The sequence below is a fragment of the Myzus persicae genome, unplaced genomic scaffold, assembly GCF_001856785.1.
Source record: "Myzus persicae strain clone G006 unplaced genomic scaffold, MPER_G0061.0, whole genome shotgun sequence".
Lineage (NCBI taxonomy): Eukaryota > Metazoa > Arthropoda > Insecta > Hemiptera > Aphididae > Myzus > Myzus persicae.
This window is the reverse complement of record NW_019100469.1, coordinates 456,878-478,999: the sequence shown is the minus strand read 5'-3', so window position 1 is coordinate 478,999 and position 22,122 is coordinate 456,878. Positions and strand designations below refer to the sequence as shown.

Here is a 22,122-nt window from a genome sequence, read left to right as displayed (position 1 = left end):
TATATACACTTATGTATAAATAATATATATACTTATTTATTTATATATATATATATATATATGCGATAAGGTACATTTCGAAATTCAGTATATACTATGATAATATAGTGCGACGACTCGCCTAGACGCAACGACTACGACTCTCGTCGGTCGCGACAATCCTAGCGATGATATCATATTATTATTATTTTATGTACTCCGCCGCAGTGGAATTAAGTCTGCATTCGCTACACCCTCACCCCGTCCAGTGCAAAGCGGCGAACGAAAAAGTTCGATTTCTTTTTACCGCCGCGCCCGACAGGTCGTATCTCGTTTTCGGCGTTGACGTGAAATAGTATTGTTTATTCGGGTCGGTTCTAATAATATTTGGATTGTCGCGGGTTTCCGGTTGCGCGTTTCCGTGTCTCTCTCGACATTGTTTTTTATTGTTTGTCCGCTTGCTATTATGTTCTCCCGCTACGAGCGCGTAAGGCTGTGCTCGGTACGACACTATTTTGTCGGGCCTATCACAATACGAGTAGGTGCCTATTTACTTACCTATATTAATGTAATATTATTTTCTAATTTCTACGCACTTCTGCGTTTTTCGTGATGCCGAGTGTGTTTTTAACTCCGAAGTAACAGTAATGTTTTATTATAATGTATAACTGTAACTGACGACACGAGGGTGAACCTCGTATTTTCTACCGATCCGCCGCGGGTGTATACTTTTGGTGCGTACACGTATAGTGCCCGCTGCGAGTTTTCGGGTCTCACCCTAATGCGTGCGTATGTGCGTGTGCGTGTGTGTGTGTGTGTGTGTGTGTGTGTGTGTGTGTGTGTGTGTGTGTGTGTGTGTGTGTGTGTGTGTGGTTTACTGCTCGGCGATAAAAGAGGGGAGAAAAAAGTGTTCTCACTCTCTCACTCTGCCAACCACCCCCTCCGCATCCACCGTCAGCGTTATGACGTTTGCAGGACAGAAACCGACCTATCTACGTCTCTCTCTCTCATTCTCTCTGCAACCACGCTGACGCTGTCACTCCATCCCGGTCCCTATTTCCCTCTTCCCCACCCGCTCGCCGTATTGAAAACCGTCGTCGTCGTATCGAATTCCCATTACGGCGCGCGCTCACAATAATCTAATTTCTCCGCATTTTAATGGGCCCTCATTCGATTACAACTTACAGCGGCGTCGCGATGTCGATTTAAATGACTGAGTTTTATTTTATTCTATTTGAATGAAGATGAAAAAACGGAAAGTTTTCAAAAGAGAAATATGCTTACTCAGTTATTGGGACTATGCGGTCTACTAGTATATTCGCTACCTACCTTTGTATTGCATGCATACCACTTGATAATGTTAATTGGCTGTAGCATATAATTAAAACTATCGATACACCGACTCAATACTTTTGATACGATCGAGTTATTTGATCAACAGTATTCAAGCGGCTGGGGACGAATTTAATTAAATATTCTGAAACTTTAATCATATATATTATTTAAAACAAAAAAAAATTAACCATTTATGTCACTTATTTCATTTTCAGACATGAATTATATGCCATTTTAATACTACATACGTTTTTATAATAGCGTAATTGGTTTATAAAAAAAAGTATTTAACTCGTACCTATGTTGGTTCAGATCAAAGTTTTAACAATAATAACTCACAGTTGAATTACCCTTAATTAAAAACCGTTTAATTTTACTAATTAAATGTCATTTGTAATGTTTCAGGGATTGCCGAGTAGTACGAGATCCACAAACGTTAAAATCAAAAGGCTACGGCTTCGTGTCGTTTCTGAAAAAAGCTGTAAGTATACAAACATGGTTTTTAATCTTAACTTTTTATCTGATATTAATTAGAAACCGGAAATAATAAAGTCAGTAAATTGAGATATAATAAAAGTGACGGTTTTTTTTTAAATTTCAATTCCGTTTTTTAACTTATCGCATCGACGAAATGAGACAAAGAGATCTTTTGTTCCGTTGGGAACACAATATGAATATTTCTCAAAGGTCTAAAGATAGGTATACCAAGAATGAGTTGGCATAATTCTTTTTCATTTTGTTTTCTCACAACATTTTGTGCTGCCCGAGAGTTTTGCATTCCCGGCGACCACCGAGTCAGCGTTTCAACAGCACACAACATAATAATTAATAATATAACAATATAGACATCGTTCGCACAATATAAAACAAACTCGATTTTGTATTCAACAAGAATGATTTTTGATGAAAAACAAAGCCACCTATTTAGCTATAAATGTTTTTCCAACTTTAAAATGTACTTTAATAGGTAATATTGTCATAATAGTTGAGTGAAAAATTCGAAATAGACCTTGTATCATATTATAATATATTATATAACATTATAACATTGTTATCATGATATATTACCTATATTGTCCGCCGCTGCCGTCGAAAATTTCTTCTGTAGTGCCACTACAACCACAACTATACAATTACCTGTTTATCGTATTATATTATTTTATATTATCTTGTTACCTATTATCATTATTAAATATTATTATTATAATTATCGTCGCTGTATTCGTTCTCCAAACTCGCTAAATGTTTTTTTTTTATGTAAATAACAATATGATATAAACGAGAGATGTGCAACGTAATAATACCACCGTCGGTTTTTGTGGGATGATATACCACGACCACTGTATACAGAAGCCCATTGTTTTACCGATTTATGTGAGGAGTATTGTGTGGGTTTTTCTCTCTAACTCCCTCTCGGCCCCCCCCCGTCACCACTACCGCCGCCACACCACCCCTCCCAAAACGGGGTGTTTCGACTGCTCACGCGATATAACAAAACGACCGACCGTTCGGCTGCTGTGGCTCATTGTTGAATCGCTGCAACGTTTTATCCCGACACTCGAACGCGATAAGGAGAATTACTCCGATAAATTGAACTGTTTACGTTCACATACGTGTGCACACCACTGCGAATCGGCCGGTTTTTTCATAATAAATATATACGATACAATAATATGTAGTAGATTTTTTATCCACTTTACCATTTATCCCGCTACCATCAGCGACGTCGTTGTTTCGCGGGTTACTGTGGGCCATCTCGAATTAGGGAATTGGAGTCTTATACTATTTATATAGTACACATCGGAAAAAAATGGTTTTGGCTTTCGAAATTATTTTACTAGAAGGACTGGATTCCGCACTATTACCATGCAGAGTATACATATTATATATACATCAGTCGCCGCCGTATAAATTCGTCCAAATCTCATGGCTTATGTGTGTGCACTGGAAGCGGATGAGAAGGAGACTAATGGAGTGGGGTTGGAAATAGAATTACAACTCTCGCTCGTGATCCCGTGTGCAATTTTAAAACCAGATAATTTATACAGATTTAAAAACGTAATGCTGTGAGTTTTTCATGACCAGACGGGTGACAGACCATTATGAAAAATATTATTTATTGTTTATGTTATATTATTATACATAGTTGTTTGGTTGCTTAACATTGGTATGGTTTATAGTAAATGCTATAGTGAATACGTGTAGACTTATTGATTAGTAAACAAATTTTAAATCAATATACTCGTCTGACAGACATTTAAATAAAATGGTCATAAAGGATTTAAAGTTGCAAGACCGACGGCATTTAAGTCGAGCTAACTCAAGTTCATATTTTCACATTTTTAAAATGTTCATAAGTTGCTTCGAATAACTAAAATATAAAAAGAAAACTAAGATAATATCTGTACGTTAAAGTTGCATAACAGGTATCTTTAACAGTAATATTATTTTTAATAAGAGGAAAATGGTTTTTCTAATGTTGAATTGTTTTGTTTTTTATTTTATACATACGGAAATATGACGACCACTTCACATTTTTCTGCTGTATTGTATAAATAAAAATAAGGTACCCTATTAAAATATATTGATCCAAAAAATGGGTATGATACAATCCAAAATACTTATATTTATCGTTATTATTTTGTCTTTTGTAAATATATTATGACGGTTTGTAAGCTGCACATAATATGTATGCCATTGAGGAAAGTTATCATCTCGAAAAATCAGTACGCCAACTCGCAGTTTACAGTGGTCGTCTATCGGCACATTCATCCGACTTAGGGTCTGGCTTTAGGGGAGGGCGAGGAAGAGGGCAATACGCGGTATTATGGTTTCCGGACGTAATTAAGTATTATCCGATCCACCGAGTCCAATTGACCGTTTAGCAATCGCTATTATGCGGCCACAATCCATCGTCTCAGACCGCGATTCACATTACTGTTGTTATCGAACAGTAGATCGGCGTTTCCCAAACTACTGTTCATGAAATTATTTTGTTTGATCGCACACAAAGTTTAAGAGTTAGAAAAGTCCTTTGTTGCATGAATTGCCAAAAAATTAAATATTATTATTATGGTTTTATACAATATATAGCTGTAGTCTGTAGGTATAAATGTATAATATTACTAAAACTGTAATATTTTTGGAAGGTCAGGTCATCACTTGTGAGTGAACTTATAATATGCTTCGCCCAACGCCTTGACATTAAATCCGAGAAACAATTAGAAAATAAAATAGAGTTGATCGTTTAATCATCTCGTCGAGACCCTAGTCGTCACTCGCTCGACCCGTTTCTTGATGTTATAGTACTTTATAATACACAATAATCGTCGTACGATATTAATTGCACTCTTACATTATATTATTATTGTATACACAACAGTGCGCAATGCGATATGTACAAAATAAAAACGAAAAAACTCATCTTCTTCTTTCACGGTGTCATGCGCACATCGTGGTCGACGATCACATATGTTCCGTGCTCGATCTATAATACTCTTATATATATATGTCACGTATACGCGTGTTTCTCTGAGATAAACGCCACCCCCTCCACGGCGCTGCGGGCAAGCACGCAGGGCGATCAGGGGGGCCGTCGTCATCGAGACCCACTAGGCCGGGTCGTCGTCGGCGGCTTAATGTCGGGTCGTGAGGGATGAAAGTAATATATTGTAGAAGTTTGGGTGCGTATGTGCAGTATTATATACTCGTGGATCCATGGGGTGAGTCGGCCATCGCCTCTTCACCCCCACACGTTTGCACGCGAAACTGTTGCGCATCGCCGAGCCCCGACCTTGAGACTCACAAACGTCTGTTGGAAAAGAAAATATATACCGCGACCGTACACTTTTAACCAGGTATCCGTTAGGTGATTACGATTGTTTCACTTAAACGCGAGCAACATCCCGGTGAAAAGCATAACCGTATTCGAAAAGGTGCCAAGGTCGGTTCGACATAATAATAATGTATTATTATACCAGTCGGTTTCGCGTTTCAATCAACGATTATTACCTACCCGTTTAGTCGAATAATCACACGAATAAATCCTATAATGTACTATTAGCCAGATTTATCGACACCTTCTCGCGATTTTTACGATCTGCTTACACTATTGTTAGTTAAATTAACTTGATGTCTTCTTATTTTTTTTTTTTTGAATTCAACAAATTATAAAATAATTTATTTAACTATCAATATAATTGTGGAGCGTTTTGATACTATGATCTAACGCCAATATAAATATAATATAATATTTGTGTACTGTATCATAGTAATATGTAATACGACGATTGTTTACAATTCATTCGAGAACAAAATCCGTTAAAGCCATATAATAAATATTATGCATGACGGCTCGTCATATAACTGTAAATTCTTTATAAATAATTTACTAAATATTATTTAATTAAATCATTGAAATGTTTACATGCCAAGCAATAATTTATAAAAACTGACAAGTGCCTACATAAACTAGTTTCTCGCTTAAAATTGTAGTTTTCGGTTTCTACAAAAATAATCATCAATATTACCAGTAAACACTATATTGATAAAAAAAATATATAATCATTTAATGCCACGTATAATACTGAATGTACAATATAACGCCGATACTAATGAGGTATACAATATTGTGTTGGCATTATATTCTTTTGTATTTTCCATATTATTTGCCTTTATAGTTGTAACTTGGTATTTTGTCTATACCAAAGTCAAATATTCAGATCCATTGGCTATACGGCCGAGGTACAAATTGCTTTAATCACCAGTGCATTAATTATATTGGGTTGATTTGTTGTATTAATTGGCACGTCTTTAAGCGTTTATTGAAAGACTTTAATGCTAGTGGTATATCTGTTGAAAAGTGATACTTTACGGTTCTTATATTATACCCTCAATAGTTGAATGTGATTTTGGATACTAACAAAGTAGTGATGTTTATAAACCTACCAATAGGTGCTTGAAAAATAGCTAATATTTTAATCGAATCATATTTAGACTTTGTTAACATGCACATGCACAAGTTTAATACGATAAAGGCTACCATAGAATAACTTAACCTGTTATCTGATTCCTGACATAAATAATAATTTTTCGTTCTATCAAAGAAAACCTATATTACAATTTCCAGAAAATCTGTACCATATTATGAATATGATGTCATCTTTGTTTTATGGCATCTGACTTTTGAAAACCAGATTATTAATGATTTCTGGTGCCATTTGTATTGTATAGAACTACATCATATATGAACTTACTTAAATATGATATTATATAGAATCTATACCGAAATTCAACTATTAAGTACTTTATTTTATTAAGTCATATAGGTACTTAGAGAATAATCTATTCAAACAATAATAGGTACTTCACTTTAATTTTTCAACTGTGATCCGTCGATATAATAACATATATAAACCTATAGTTACTTATTCCAGTTCACCTTGTTCTTTTTATCTCGTAATACGTTTTAAATATTTCGATTTTTATTATTGTTATAATAATATACTCTACTATAAGTAAAACTTGATTATCTCGTGATGCGATCGAGTAATATCAATAAATAAATACATAATTTTAACATAGTGGATGTTGAATTGCATTGAAAAACGAGGGTTTTGCAAACAATGTATGGTGAAATCTATTCCACAGCCCATATCGTAATCGTCCAGTAGGTATAATATGTAACAATCAGTCGTCTGGAAAAAATAAAAACGCCAGAGAGGATTGGTCTACAATTTAAACACGACGACCTTTCGTCGATCGGGGGGTTAGGGGAGCATTTTCCCGCCCTACGCTATTTATATAAATCGAATATCGGACCCAGAGAGTATCGTTTTTTACACGTCATTCAACGAGAACACATTGCCGTCGTTAAATACGAAGGAAATTGGACCTGGTCTCCGTGTCGACGCAAATTACGACCCTCCTGCGACTTCATTATCGAAATCATGTGTGGCGGGTTATCGCACACCATACACGAGTGTGCGTATAATCTCACTTCTATTCCCTCGACGTTTTTGACAGTTCTGTCATAAATCAAATAGTGATAATAAGTAAAATAGGCGTCACACTGCACTAGAGCCACAGCCACGAATTGGATGATATCGTCTTTCCACCAACGCTGTGTCTGTGTGTCAAACGTTGTACATATAATATATACTAGTACGCTGACATTAACCACATTCTAAGCAAACACAAGACAACATTTTCGATTCCCGATCAATATGTATTTAGGTACCTGTATAAAATATCATGGTGTATTCGATAATTCGAATCTATTTTGATTATTAGTTTTCTTTATTATTAAAATATGTTAACACGAACTACCCGTAATAGTTTTTATTATTCGCATGTTGTATCGTGTTTACTGTTCGCGATAGACAGTTAAGTTCACAGTACAATTCTGTCTTGACGAAAGACCTCACATGGCATAATAATATTATTTATTAATAATAGTAACATGTCCGCACATCTCAAAATCACTCACAAATAAATTCTTACGGTACACGTTTCCAAAATGTGCCTGTAAATTAATGAATCATGAGCCTGCTCCAGAACACTGAAGACTATACATCATAATGCTTTATAACACAGCTTATCGGTTGAACACGCGAGATTTGTGGGTACCAAGAAAAAGTGTAAAAGTATGTGACACCACAAACGTGGTTATAGACGAAACGTACCATACGTAACCTCTGGTATAATAGCGATAGTGGGGAGAGTCACCCGTGGATTCGGTGTTTGTACATAATAATAAAAATAATAACAATAAAGATAATCATAACATTTCAGTGCGTGAGAGGAGTTTTTTCCTCAACATAACGCACCGGGAGTTTTCGGCCACGCACGCGCACTAGCAAAAAATTTGGCCGTAAAGTCGTTTTGATGGGACAAACGTGTAGCGGCATTTTATTGTCTTGTAAACGGGGTCACGCCCGTGGCGGCTGTGTGGAGGCAGTGGCGTTAACGTGGCTCCCTTTGTAGGCGTGTAATAAAAAAAGGGGGGAATTTTGGGCGGCGGCGATGGAAAAAAACATATCGTTTCGAATTCAATAAGATAAAAGGCGAAAAACGCGTTGATGATATACGCGTGTGCGTAAAATATTGAGTATCATATTATGAAAATTGTAAAACTACCGCCGCCGCTGCTGCCACCGCCACTGCCACCCCTCCAGCGCCTAACAAACACGCGAATAAAGATAATATTTTTTGGTTATAAAAAAAAATAAAGTTCACAGTGCCGTTTTCAGCGTGCCATAAATTCCCGATGTTTTTTTTTTAAAGCTCGCGGTGTATATTATGATGTACTCCCCCCGCCCGAAATCCGGCAATGGCTGTAGTACTGCCACCGTCGTCCACGTGTAGCCAATTTAATTTTCTGTCGTATAAACCATCGAGGCTGAAAAACTCTTTTTCCGATATAAACTTCTTTATTTCGTTTATTTATTTTTTACTGTGAAGGGATAAAACTCATTTGCGGAAAGGTTTAATGAACCGGAGAGAGTGTACACTCCATAATACTGTGTAGCATAATAATATATTTACGTTATACACATACCTTGGTAGTCGTATTTGACATAAGACCGACCTGCGTTGTGATAATACCTACTATTGACCGCTGATCCTCATTAATCTTTACAGATCGAAATACTTTCGACATCAATTGTGTAATCTATAATATTATTGGCAACACAATATTCGGTATAGTGCAGTACTGTAGCATGAATAGAAGCCTATAATTATAGTATCCTCAAACTCCTAAAACCGTATTCAATAAGACCATAATAGGATACAGGGTGGGTATATAATTAATAAACCATTAAAAAAAAATTCCTCGGGAGCTTAACCATCACTGAAAATTGTTCCTTTCTGGGTCACTACTATATGTGTAGTATACTAGTATACCTATGCGGTATAGTAATATGTATCGATATGATAATGTAATATATCAATGTGGTCACCATACGAGTCGACATTTCGCTATAACCTGTTAAGTACTTAAAAGTTTTTAACTCGATAATTCGATGTGCTCTCATGATTACGACCACGGGTTGCCTTAATGTCATTATACTCGAAATATATTTGACGAGAATCGATGATTAAGGGCACAATATAATATATATACTATACGAGAGTTACGATAAAAATGATTTTTCTTTTCTTTTCTTTTCTTTTCTTTTCCATTCGTCGCATCTGTTAAATGTTAAATATTCTCGAAATACGTAAAGGAAAAACATGATCCTTTCACGACGACACTTTTGCCGCGTTCGCAACATTATCACATAGAGGTACTTATAATAATATTATTACTGTAGTAGGTATGTGCAAATTAAGCGAATTTCTATGAATCAGCATTTTTGTTCTGTTGTTCTTTATTATCCTTCAGTATAATCATTGGATACAGTAGGTTTTTCCATGTTCAGTATGCAATTTAATACAACAGTGAGTTAATCAGTCACCAACTATATTATGTAACCTGAATTAGAACCTGTCAACAATTAGACATTATCTATTGGTCTTTTTTTTGTGAGGGTTTGCTACCTAAAAACGGAAGATTAGTAACACATTAATATAACAGTAGTAAATCGTATCATAATATTTCAATCCTTGTTTTGCATTGTTTAATCATTGTGCTTCTGATAACTTCATTTTATTAACCCCCTGAGATTCAGTATAATAATACCAAGAATAATGTATCTCATATTTCAGTATACATACCGTATTAGGACTTATGAGTTTAATATATATGTATTTGAATTTGGCACACATAATTTTAACGTTATACTAATAAATTGCATTTTGAACGATATAATGATAAATAAAAATATTCTCAAGTGAGTTCATTGAAAATTAAAAAGTCGAATTGGAGAGGGTTTGGAGATGGTCTGTGTTGGAAATATTTTTGGCGGTTGTCTACGGATAAATTATAAATTATTATAAGTATTGCCATTGAAAAAAAACCGACTTCAGTGTTAATGTGAAGTGTGTGCGTATACACGTGTACCGATCACAACGAATGCTCTATAAAAGCAGACCGCTTCACAATTTGATAAACGCATGTTTGGCCGACATGACAGCGCGATACTTGTACCTACCACTTATTAGTCATATTATTAGTTAGCTTAGGTATGACGTTTAACCACAGCAATGTAAACAAACATCGGTGGCGTGGTACAATAATAATATTATTACGATTTTACAAAAACTTCGATGTCATACGGGACGGTAATATTTCCATCATCGTAACGATATGGGTACAATAATTATTATGTTATTGTCGGACTCGTTTCCTCGTTGTATAATTTTCGTACAATTTTGTCGTGTGGTATATTATAGTAGCTATAGAGGTATAATACTCGATTATTTTACGAATATCCCCCCTCCCCCCTCAGCTGGTCTCTACCGACAGGTACAGCTTTTGGGAGGTAGGTATTCATAACGTAACAGTCCGAAAACGGAATATTTCTTGGCGTACAATACCCGCAATATTGTCTTTAACGAGTTCGATATAATATTATGCGCTCGTCATCAGACCTCTCCTCTACACTGCTCTTTGCGCATATTATTGTTATTATTGTATAAACGTATAATTTAAGCGTAAAAGCTAATCGATGTTCGCGTGATTCGATTAAAACAAAATATATACAATTAAAATGTATACACTCGCCGAGGTGGTATTTTAATAATATAGTCAAACGTTTCGACTCAACGGTATTAACGATGAAAGTAATACACGCAGCAACACCGTGCTTGTGTGACTTATCGGCGTGCAGAGCATCGTTTGAATGGAAAATGGATTTTTTTTTTTTAACACGAAAAAACGAAGACGTACCTACGAATCGATAATATCACGCGCTTGTTATTGGTATTATTATGAAATGAACGGGATATCAAAACGGAGTAGACGTCAGCCCAATCGCAATTTGCCAGTTCAACGAGCTGTGGTGAGCAAAATTTCATTTGCAATTTTTCGCACTCGCCCGCGCCTTGGCGTCGACGACACGTGCCCCCTCCCCTTCACGTCAGTCGATACGAATAATAATAATAATACACATTCAACCGCCTATAAGTCAAAATATATGATACACTATTATACTATGTACACACGTATATATAATACGACTATATCTGCATCTGTATTCGAGAAGCTACAGCTGTAAAATCGCCCTGGACCTTGCTGCAATATTATTGCCTGCATCCATATCACAGCATGACGATCCGACTTGCAGTCTATGCGCTTATGTTATTGTGATATAGGCAACTAATATCACAGCGTTGTACGGCAGTGATGTTCCGTGATGCACTCGTACAATGATAATAATATTTTGACAATTAATTATTGCGCCAAGCGATGTAATAACAATATAATGGACACGGCGTCCGAAGGGTAAATACACGTCAGAAACGGTACCCGGGTAATTGATATTCTATTCCGATGTGGACCTCGTAGAACATAATAATAATGGTCGACCGAGCGGTCCGTCGTGGTGATCGATCGTGTGTGCACGGCACGGCCGAGACTTTGTAGGTTTTGGTGGGGGGGGGGGGAGGGCGGCGGCAAGGGTCGGTAGGACCGTATTATGTCTCCTCCCTTTGCATGCAGCTGTAATACACGTAGCTATATATATATATACTTCATCGAAATATTGTTTACTGTACATAATATATATATATATATATATATTTATAAGACTGTATGTTGTGATAAACCTTGTTGATGATGTTTTTGTGATGTTCGCAGGAAGCCGAGAGTGCGATCGCCGCGATGAACGGTCAGTGGTTGGGCAGCAGGAGCATAAGGACAAATTGGGCGACCAGAAAACCTCCGACGTTAAAAACCGACTGTGAGTACACCGCGAATAGCGCTTTACATTTTGTTTTTTGATTTGACGTCATTATTATTGTGGTCGTTTTGATTTCGAACCTCTGGAATCATTTTTAAAATTAAATTTTTTTATCGTGCCTACACGATATTATCATTTTGTTGTTTTTGTTGTTGTTGTGGCCGTTGTTGTTGTTGTTGTTGTTGTTTCTTTCGATCTAAAGTCTCCGGCGTCAAGTTTGTTGCTAGTCGGTGGTACATTTCTACACCGACACATACAGCACAGTTGCTGGTGGGGTGGTGATCAAAGTAAGTAGGGGACGTTCGCGGAGGGTCTTAAGGCCCTGCAGGTATCCCACGGGAGTTTGCCGAGCCGAAGGCTTTTGTGTGTGTGCAAGGACCCCACCAGGTTTTGCACTTCATTATTCATATCGTAAGCAATCAAACAGGCCAAACAGGCGGTGGCGGTCGGCAACAAGGATGTATTTTGCGTAATTTGTTCTGTAGCAACGTTACCAGGAATAAACGGATATTAAAATACGCCCGTTGGATATTGCAGCAGGTGTATGTACAATATTATGAACAATAATATCATATTATAATAATGCTGCAGTGTGTACAGCAAAAGGAAAAATAGGGCCTTTTTATATTTTATTATTATCAAATACCATTAGGTACAACTTACACCGACTCCCCCCGGCAAGAAATCTCTGAAAGTCGTGGAATGGGAAAAATATTATGAACATCACGCCACCAGGCTGTGCGGGCCTCGGCTCCGCCGCTCTCGCGTCATAACATCGTCCCTTTGCCGCGGGGAAAACTGATTGATTCTAGTTGACGTCCGCGCGTTGAGTAGAAACTCTACCGTCATTTATCCATGTCAAATTGTATTCCGTCTCCGCTCGCGCGTCTCACCTATATCCTGGGGAGGGGGAGACGAAGGAAAAGAAATATGTGTCAGATATCCCAAGGCGATTCACGCTGGCTGCCACGCCGCCGGCTGTGTACACATAATATATAATAATAATATGTGAATACACTTCAGGCTACATTACTGCAACGTGTTTGTGTTGAATTTTGCAAACGAACGGCACATGAGCGCTGTCAGATCCCATTGAAATTAAATCAAACCCGTGTAAAATATTCCGTTCCGTTTTCAGACGGCTCGACTTCCATGTGAACGTTTCTTCTCGAAACTCCACGATTTCGGTTCAAACGTGCGATTTTTTTTTTTATATTTTAGCTTAAGACGATCGTACGATATTTTATCAGACCCAACAGCTTGCAAACCCGAGGGCTTATATTGTTCGAACGCGCTCGGCACGAGTTTAGTACTCGATAAAATATTTTGTAATATTATTTAATAGTTTAATAGGATTATATTAAATGAGTTTTTTTTTTTTTTGAAAAATCCTAACGTTGTCACAGTTCAAATAATTGACACAGTGAGATGAATATGCATTTTAAAAATATGTTTTGTATCGCGTACCATCATTTAGATTTAAAATATTATTAACTTTGTAATTTAAATATTTGATTGCTTGTACAACTCGCTGCATACCAAAACGTTCACATAGATATTGTCCGACTGAGAAATAATATTATAAGGTCATATAAAAGTACTTACCTATCAGTTAATATTGCTTTGTATTTTTCTCTCAAATTAGAGTGGAAATAATAATGTAGGTAAGTTGGTTAATTTTTTTTTCTTATTAAACAATGCATCCACGACAGCAAAGACCATTTAAGATATCAGAAAAAACTGTACACTGATTACTGATATGCTTAAAATTAGAATAAGTTATCTAGTTTTAACTATTGTTTTATATATTCTATGGTAGACATAATTGTACATGCACAGTAGGTTTGTTTAAAAATCTCTTTAACTTACTTATGATATATAGGTATTATTCGGAATAATATCAAAAGCTATATAATCTATATATTATACGTATTCGGTTAATGGTTAGTTATATAGACGTTTATGTTTATCGTGCCGTAAAATGTTTACGGCCAACTATTCCAAAGACGGTATTAAGATCGGAGGAAGATCATATTAAAATGTTATTCTGAAACAAAATCAATTTTCAACGAAGCGATGCAATATGTACAAAACTCACAATACACATTTGTTCCGTCTGTTTGGATTTTTTTTTATACACGACGACATAAACGTTCCATAGTCCTCCTCCACCTCCTCATCATCAGTCTTCGTGTGCTCACAAGTGTTGTAACGACTGAAGGAGGACGTGCTTCAAAAAATTACGACTACTAGCAAGTATTACGTTTCGTCGCGTGCAATTTATACGATAAATTATTATAATATATTATGAGTATTATCATCATATTTTTGACAACTTCGGCCCTCCGGTGGTCGATGACTCTATACAATAACACAAAGTGGAATAACTCGAATTGCTAGTTGACGAAAAAAACTCACTTGATTTTTCTAACTAAATGCCTTTATCGTCTTCAACTCATTGTAAGTAATATCAAAAAGTCAATCATAAAATATGCAGGATTTGTTTGAAAAAAATTCTAATTTTAGGTGGTATAAAACCAATTTTTACTTATTTTAACAATGCATAATAAGACCATTTTAATTACAATAGATAGGTGATATTTTTAAAAGCAACGTGTTCAACTATAGTTGTATATAATACCGATCATCATACTGTTATGCAGTAAGCAGTCATTACATCAAAAAGTATTAAAGTTTTTTTTAACATCGTTTGAAAGCATTACAAAACTTCGTTACGAAAAGAAACAGAGTTGTTATTATTTATTTTATCTTTGTAATTGTTTAAGTTTTTACTTTTTTTGAACGACATTGTACATTTTTATTTTATACACACGAAAGCAGAATAATTTTCCGAGAATTCTGAAATAGTGTAGTAAAAACAACGAGTACCTAGTTCATTATCTAGTAATAATTTTTAAAAAGTATTTAAAGTTGTGACTGGAGCGGTCAAAAGATACAACGAAAAATATTGATACTATCTATACCTACTAAGATCGTCTTAACTTTTAACATAATATTGTATAGTTAATTAATTACTCCTTTTTTTGTACGACAAAATTCAAAAAAATCTAAATCCAATCAAACAAATATGTAAATGTTTTTAGCATTAAATAATAAAAGCCCATATTAGATTATTTTCACTAACCTAACCTAACCGATATTATCATATATAGATCATTAAACTACCAACAGCGTGGTACTTATTGTATATTATGGTTACTGTGAGTTGTGATTCATTGAAAAATCATTAATTTACAACAGTTTTTAAATACTCTTACTGATGCACCGTACATTATAACACTGCATTCGGTGACTTAGTGATTATTATAGTGGAGGGATGTATTACAATTTCGAAAACTTATCAATTTAAGACTCCACTTGCCTCTGGATAACCAGGGAAGCAACTTGAGAGAAAATATTAAATAATAGTTAAGAAAACATTTCACTAGCCAGCAACTACTCTGGTTATCAGGGGACGACATTGGTCAAATATATAATGTAGGAAACAGCTATAATGCTCCGCTGCCGCCGCTCATGGTGAAAATCTACAGGAAACGGTCGAAATCCGGTTAATTCTTAACCGTCGGTTATCGTAATATTATAACAATAACAACGGCGTCGACGGGTCGTGTATATTAATTAGTCGAGACTCGAGGAGCATTTGAATAATTGATTCAAATGGCAATGGCGGACGGTCATAACGCGCGTATAATAATAATAATAATAATTATTATTATTATTATTACTATTATTACTATTATTATTATTATTATTATGGCAAACAACGGACACACGACCGCGGGCGCGAGTATAATGCAGCTGGTACAACTGAAAGCGGACTTAACTCGGTCGGTGTACATCACACACACACAAACAGGCACGTATTTTGGATGACAACCTGCATAAATTCATCTAGATGCAATTTTCTAGAGTTATATCTCAAATTTAATTCGTGTTCCTTAAATATTATGTTTGTGGATTAAACTAAAAATATATTTATTAATTATTAATGAACTATGTCAAATATAACAGATAATTGTAATTATGATCCTTACGAAGAGTGTATCTATTTATCTAGTATTAGTATATATCATTCTATCTTCTTTTACCTACTTAAAACCTTATAAAACAATAAATCAATTTTTAACTTTTAATTTTCTTCTTCTTCTTCGTCAAAAAAATTATTGTATTATACATTGCAGTGTATACAGCATTATATTTTCCATTTTTCTAATAAAATTCTTCATAAATACGAGGAAAGTCCTCCGAGTAATATGCATTTTTTTTTATATACGACATTAAAATACTACCATCTCTTTTAACGAAAATCATACACACATATATGCAAGGATGATAAAGATTTCAGAAGGATTTGCATATTATATTACATTATATTGTATATATTAGCCGCACGCTAAAACGGGTCAAATAAAATATATATTATATTAAAACGCGTCGGTTGCAGATGGAATTAAATTTGTACACCTTGTTTGCTCTTTTCAACGTGCACATCGGCATTAATTGTCTTTCACAATATTATATACTATACTAGACACATAATATATACTCGATTAAAATGTGAGATTTCATCACTATAAAATATGTTTAAAGGAAAGAAAGCTGGGAACTATGGCGATTTTAATTTTAAAAATTGTCCCTCGATTATGAACCAATTGAGTTCGTATTCATCATAAAAAAAATCATTTTACTAGAAAAGATTTTTAAAAATTACCCGTTCCTTTTTTTTACGGGTATATGATTTTTATAAACACACATTTTATTTTTATTTTATTACTTGAATGTACTTGACACTTTTTTCTTAACACCACACGGTCGCATTCGCTGCAGCTGCAGCCGTCACAGCGACATGCTCTTTTTATATTTTTCACGCGCTTAAAAGTATAAACCATTTTAATATTATTATAGTAGGTATATTTTCATGAGATAATATAAATGTTTGCACCCCGATCAGAATAAATTGTAATTCATGCTACAAAAACAGTGAAGTTGACGTAACATACTCTGACCATCCACTGTCGTACAATATGTAAGCGGCGTCAGCGTTATTGTTATTTGTCGTCATAAAAAACATTTTAAGTTCAAACGCCAACCACAATTAAGGAAGGGAAGTATATTTTTAGAATTTGTTATAAAATACCAACCTGCAAAAAGTTAATATTTTATTGGAATTCAAGAAACTGTTTTTAAAAACAAATTGTCCGGGGGGTAAATTTCACCCCATCTCCTCTTAAATACACCACCAGCTCAGTGTTTTAAAATCCATTGAAACCTCCTGCCCCCCCCTCGCAGTACATATAGTTTTTCCAACCACACAAGGTTGTAGCTGTCGTGTTGTATTTCCTAAGACTACTATGTACATGTATTATCCATATTTTATTATTTTGTTTAGAAACGATTTACGTGTTTCCCTCTAATAATTCCAAACTTCACAGCAATATTATCGATTTTGCTTTTTACTTTCGGAGGACGTTTCACGAATAGAGGTACCGAAAAATAAAAAAATAATAATAACATAATATTGTATACACTTTTTCCCGCATTTTCCATTTCGCTTGTTCGGGCATTTTACTTCTACGTCGGCGTCCTACGACAATCATGGCCCACGGGTTTAACTGTTGATTCAGGCGATTCAGCGTGTGTTCCTGCGTTCGTTCGAATTGCTGCAACTGCTTATGGAGGGTTTCACGAGGAAAATGCGGAATAGAAAAAGGTAACAAAAACAACACAATATATTTTCAACTCCCGCAAAATTTGCGGGAAATTAGTTTTTAAACAATATATCTCGCATCTGATAGGAAACATATTGCGGGGGTAATCTAGACCGAAATTATATTTCTGTTTTCATTCAATTTAATGTTACCGGGTATTGTTGTAGTAGTTTTTATTTCCCCCGTCTGTATTATTTATATTCCGAATTAATTTTAGAATGTAGTAATGACTTATTTCAATTCCGTCCACGACCTGTATAATATTTTGGTAAAACTTTTCCGCCACCGCACCCCTCCAACCAGCCATACTGGCAGAATATAAATAAATGCACAAAAAACATTCTTATGGCGTATATTACATTTTTTTTTTTACTTTTACTCCTCACACGAATCATAAATGGAAAAATAACTTTAATCATAATTTTTGTTTCTCTTGCTTGTCGTTCGACCGCATTATGCCGCGTATTTGGCAAATTTCCGTCTTATCGCTTTCTCGTTGCAGCTGCATTTCTGTGCGTAGGTGTGATAACACACACTTAGGTACAATATCGTCTGCCCACTGCTCACTGTGTGCGTACGGGTTAAATGTTTCAAAATGACGTAACCCAACTGCGCATTTCCGCTTTCAGTGCGATATTATTATGACGAACGTACACGTGTGCCCTAAATTCAACGTAGGTAGTTCCCAGCTATTGAGCAATATCTATATGTAGTATTATAATATTATCTGCACGCGTTTGTTTTTGTAAATAAGCTTGAATACACAATTTTAGTGTTTGAACCGACGCCGAATTCGGGAAATTATCTCTGGAAAACGGTTGTTTTGAAAATGTTTCTAATGTTATAAAGTGTAATGAAAAGTTTAATTTATGTTCGAACTCGTAGAGGAAGGGGGCGAACATCTTTTAATTATAATAGTGGCGAATATAATTAAAACATAGTGTAATATTATAGACAAGGGAAATATTATGTATGCATATTTTTAAAACCACATTAAAAATATCCCTACTCTAGTCTAAAATAACACTGCTAGTTACGTCATTCTGGAACATACTGTATAATTAATGTATAAATTCGGTACACTATGTTTTTGCACGTATATATTATATTATATACATGTATATAATATACACACAATGTATGTATATTGTATATCATAAATATTATACATATATATATATATATATATTAATTATAAATATTGTACATATTTATACATGTATATACTTGTTGTGTTTATCATAACATGACTTTCCTTCTGTTTAATTATTCTGTTATTTATTTGGAAATGTAAAACTATACTTGGGGTTAGTGTTCATGTATTACACTAATACATAAAACCTAACATTTTTTGACTTAATGTTTAATGTATATTGTATAAAATACATACGTACACATTTATTATTGTAAGAACAGCTATTATCAACTGTTCAACGTATTTCGACCATAAACTATTGGTTCTAAACCATTATATAGATTAAACATTATAATTATATTATATTACTACTCTCGCAACTTACAGATACATTTAAACTGTAGGACATTTAGGTTTTGCGATTTTCGGATTTTGGTAGGAAAATAAATGTTACATTGTATTATAATGATGATAACATATAAAAAGCTAATATTTTATAAAATAAAAGTCTATCAGACAATATGACGACACGAGTTGTAGTCGTCTGGGTCGAAGAGGTACGACTTGTATATGTATACACTGTAAGTTTAAACGAAGTTCACCCCTGTAACACCCCGTGCCTTTACAAGTCTATTATAATCGGAAAACTGCGTAGGGGAGTAGGGTTAGAAAATATATGTGTGCGCGGGACAAATAACGTTAGACACGCGAATGTGAATTGACGTGTAAATATATTTATAAATCCCACTCATTTCCCCACATATTTTTTTTTATGTATATGATAAATGACTCATTATTTTTCCCCTATATTTTATTTTTATTTTTATTTTACCATTTTTTTTTTACCTTCGGAAATTCCGTAAGTATCCGGTTTCCTTGCCTAATTGTGGCTAAGTTATTCCTGATTTCGCAATGGAACAGTCAACGAAACGGTTCGGGGTAAAGACAAGCAAATTAAATAATGGAAATGTGACCTGCGAGGGAGCAACGTATAATTTGTATATTATACTGTGTATAACAAAAAGTGAAAATATATCGTTTTCATGAACTCACATACATATACGTACACGTGCAGTAGCCTTTTTGGTCGGTACTGCTAGTATTTTATACAAAATAATTATAACATAAAATAATTTTTGTCTGTCATATTTTATCGTTATACAGTTAAATAAGAAATTTACATTTGTTTGTATTAATTTTGATAAGTACATTAAAATCATAAATGTACCTTGAGAAATCTTAAAATACCATTGTAGAATTCAACCAAAATTGTCCATTTCCTCATTCCATTAACAGTTATCGACATTTCCTGAATTTTTTAAACATATGGTGACTTAGTGTCATGTAATTTATCATCAGAAATATGTACAACGTCTTAGTAAGGAAACGAAAATAGTTTTAAGTATGTTTCCAAAGTTTAGTAATATTCATAACTTTATTATTATAACTTATACTCTATGTTATCTGTTTAATATATTATAATGATGAATCTACATGTTAGAAAATTTTTAACGAACACGTACAATTACAATAATTGATAACTGCCTTATTGCATAATATTTAATTCGTAATATGTTATTTACATTAAAATAGGTTTTCTACTTTGTTGAACTCTACAGACTTTTAATACATTTTTATTCAAATTGAAAAACACATACACTTACGGGGGTAATTTAGATTTGGTTCAAGATAATAGTTTTTATAATACGTTAAAAAATGATAAAATATAATATTACGTACCATAAAAATTTAAAGTATCACATCTATACTTTTCATATTTTACCCCCTCTCTTATGCCATTAGAGTATAGAATATACAATAATATTTCAATACCTGTTCTATACTTTATATCATGTCATATTAATCGTATACAAATAAATAAATTTAAAATAACAGAACTCAATCAAAAAAATACATGGTTATGGTTTTTTTTCTTGTATTTTCGATTTATCAATGTTTATTTTCCTTCATATTTTTTTGTGATCTTTTCGAACACATTATTATTTGTAAAAATATTTGTCGAATCAATAAAAATTCAATGAATATTTAAATCTTCCTTTGAGGCTAAACTACTAAAGGCTTCAGAGTTTTCTGAAATAACATTTGTCCTGGTATCATTTTAGTCTGAAATTATGTTTCAAAGTGGAAAGTTGTGTTTGCTAGGACGTACGAGACCAGAAAAGGGTTTCTGTGTTTCAGGGAACCTCCCGATGCGACTGTGGTGCACACGGGGATATTAAAATAAGTCACTGCTTCGTTGCTCTCGGTTATAATATAATAATATATTACACTTGATAATTTTTCGTCAATTTTTCTCTTGACCTAGTTTCATGTTTTAAGATAATTTAATTTTAATTTTTTGCACGTTAAAGTTTTAATAACTAGAACTCTGCGATAAACTTTTGGTTGCATTTAAAATGAGAAGTAAAAAAAAAGCCTTAACAAGATACTCTTATGTTTGACGACAACATTTTTGAAACAATATAAAGTTTACTTAGTAAACAGACGTTTATCTTGGTCAAAGGAAAGGTTCAAAGTATAAGGTTGAAATTCGTTTTGCAGATACCATTTTAATTAATTGTTTCGTCCACAAACAATACAACTGCTTATTGTGCGTTTGAGATTTAAAACGCACTAATTTACAAACGACTCTCTTCTTTTTTTTACAAAAAACAAATAGGTGCGTGATTATAATTGAATTATGTTTCCTTGGCGTTTGATGTATAATATTTAAAAAAAAAACCACAATCAACATATGGATAGACACGGCGACACGTTAGTCGAAAGGAGTATGTGTATTATGAGATAAATTAATGTAAAACCAATAACAGACGGATGCGATTGGTTAAATTGTGTCTACGACTGTACACTAATATAATGTTCTGCCGAGAAAAAACGCCGCCAATAAGGTCGAACGGTTTACGATATGATAAATTGAAGACAATATAATAGAAAATAACATAAACGTCACGTCACCGGGGGTGAATATCATGAGAGTTTATTCGCCGAAATTTGTTTTCGAGGATATAAAAATAAATAAATAAAACAAACGTTTAATCTCGGCCCGAAAACGTTGGCGCCTAAATTGTCTGTCTGCCGT

General features: G+C 34.3%; 1 protein-coding gene across 4 annotated transcripts in view; it reads left to right on the top strand.

The window, feature by feature from the left end:
- The window catches only part of LOC111039100 (nucleolysin TIAR), a 345,265-nt gene that overhangs the window by 290,466 nt on the left and 32,677 nt on the right, over positions 1 to 22,122 (top strand). For all 4 annotated transcript variants that reach the window (XM_022322531.1, XM_022322614.1, XM_022322459.1 and 1 more), the window contains 2 exons: positions 1,720 to 1,795; positions 12,056 to 12,158. In XM_022322531.1, coding sequence (XP_022178223.1) covers positions 1,720 to 1,795; positions 12,056 to 12,158 — 179 coding nt within the window. The remainder of the gene's footprint in view (positions 1 to 1,719; positions 1,796 to 12,055; positions 12,159 to 22,122) is intronic.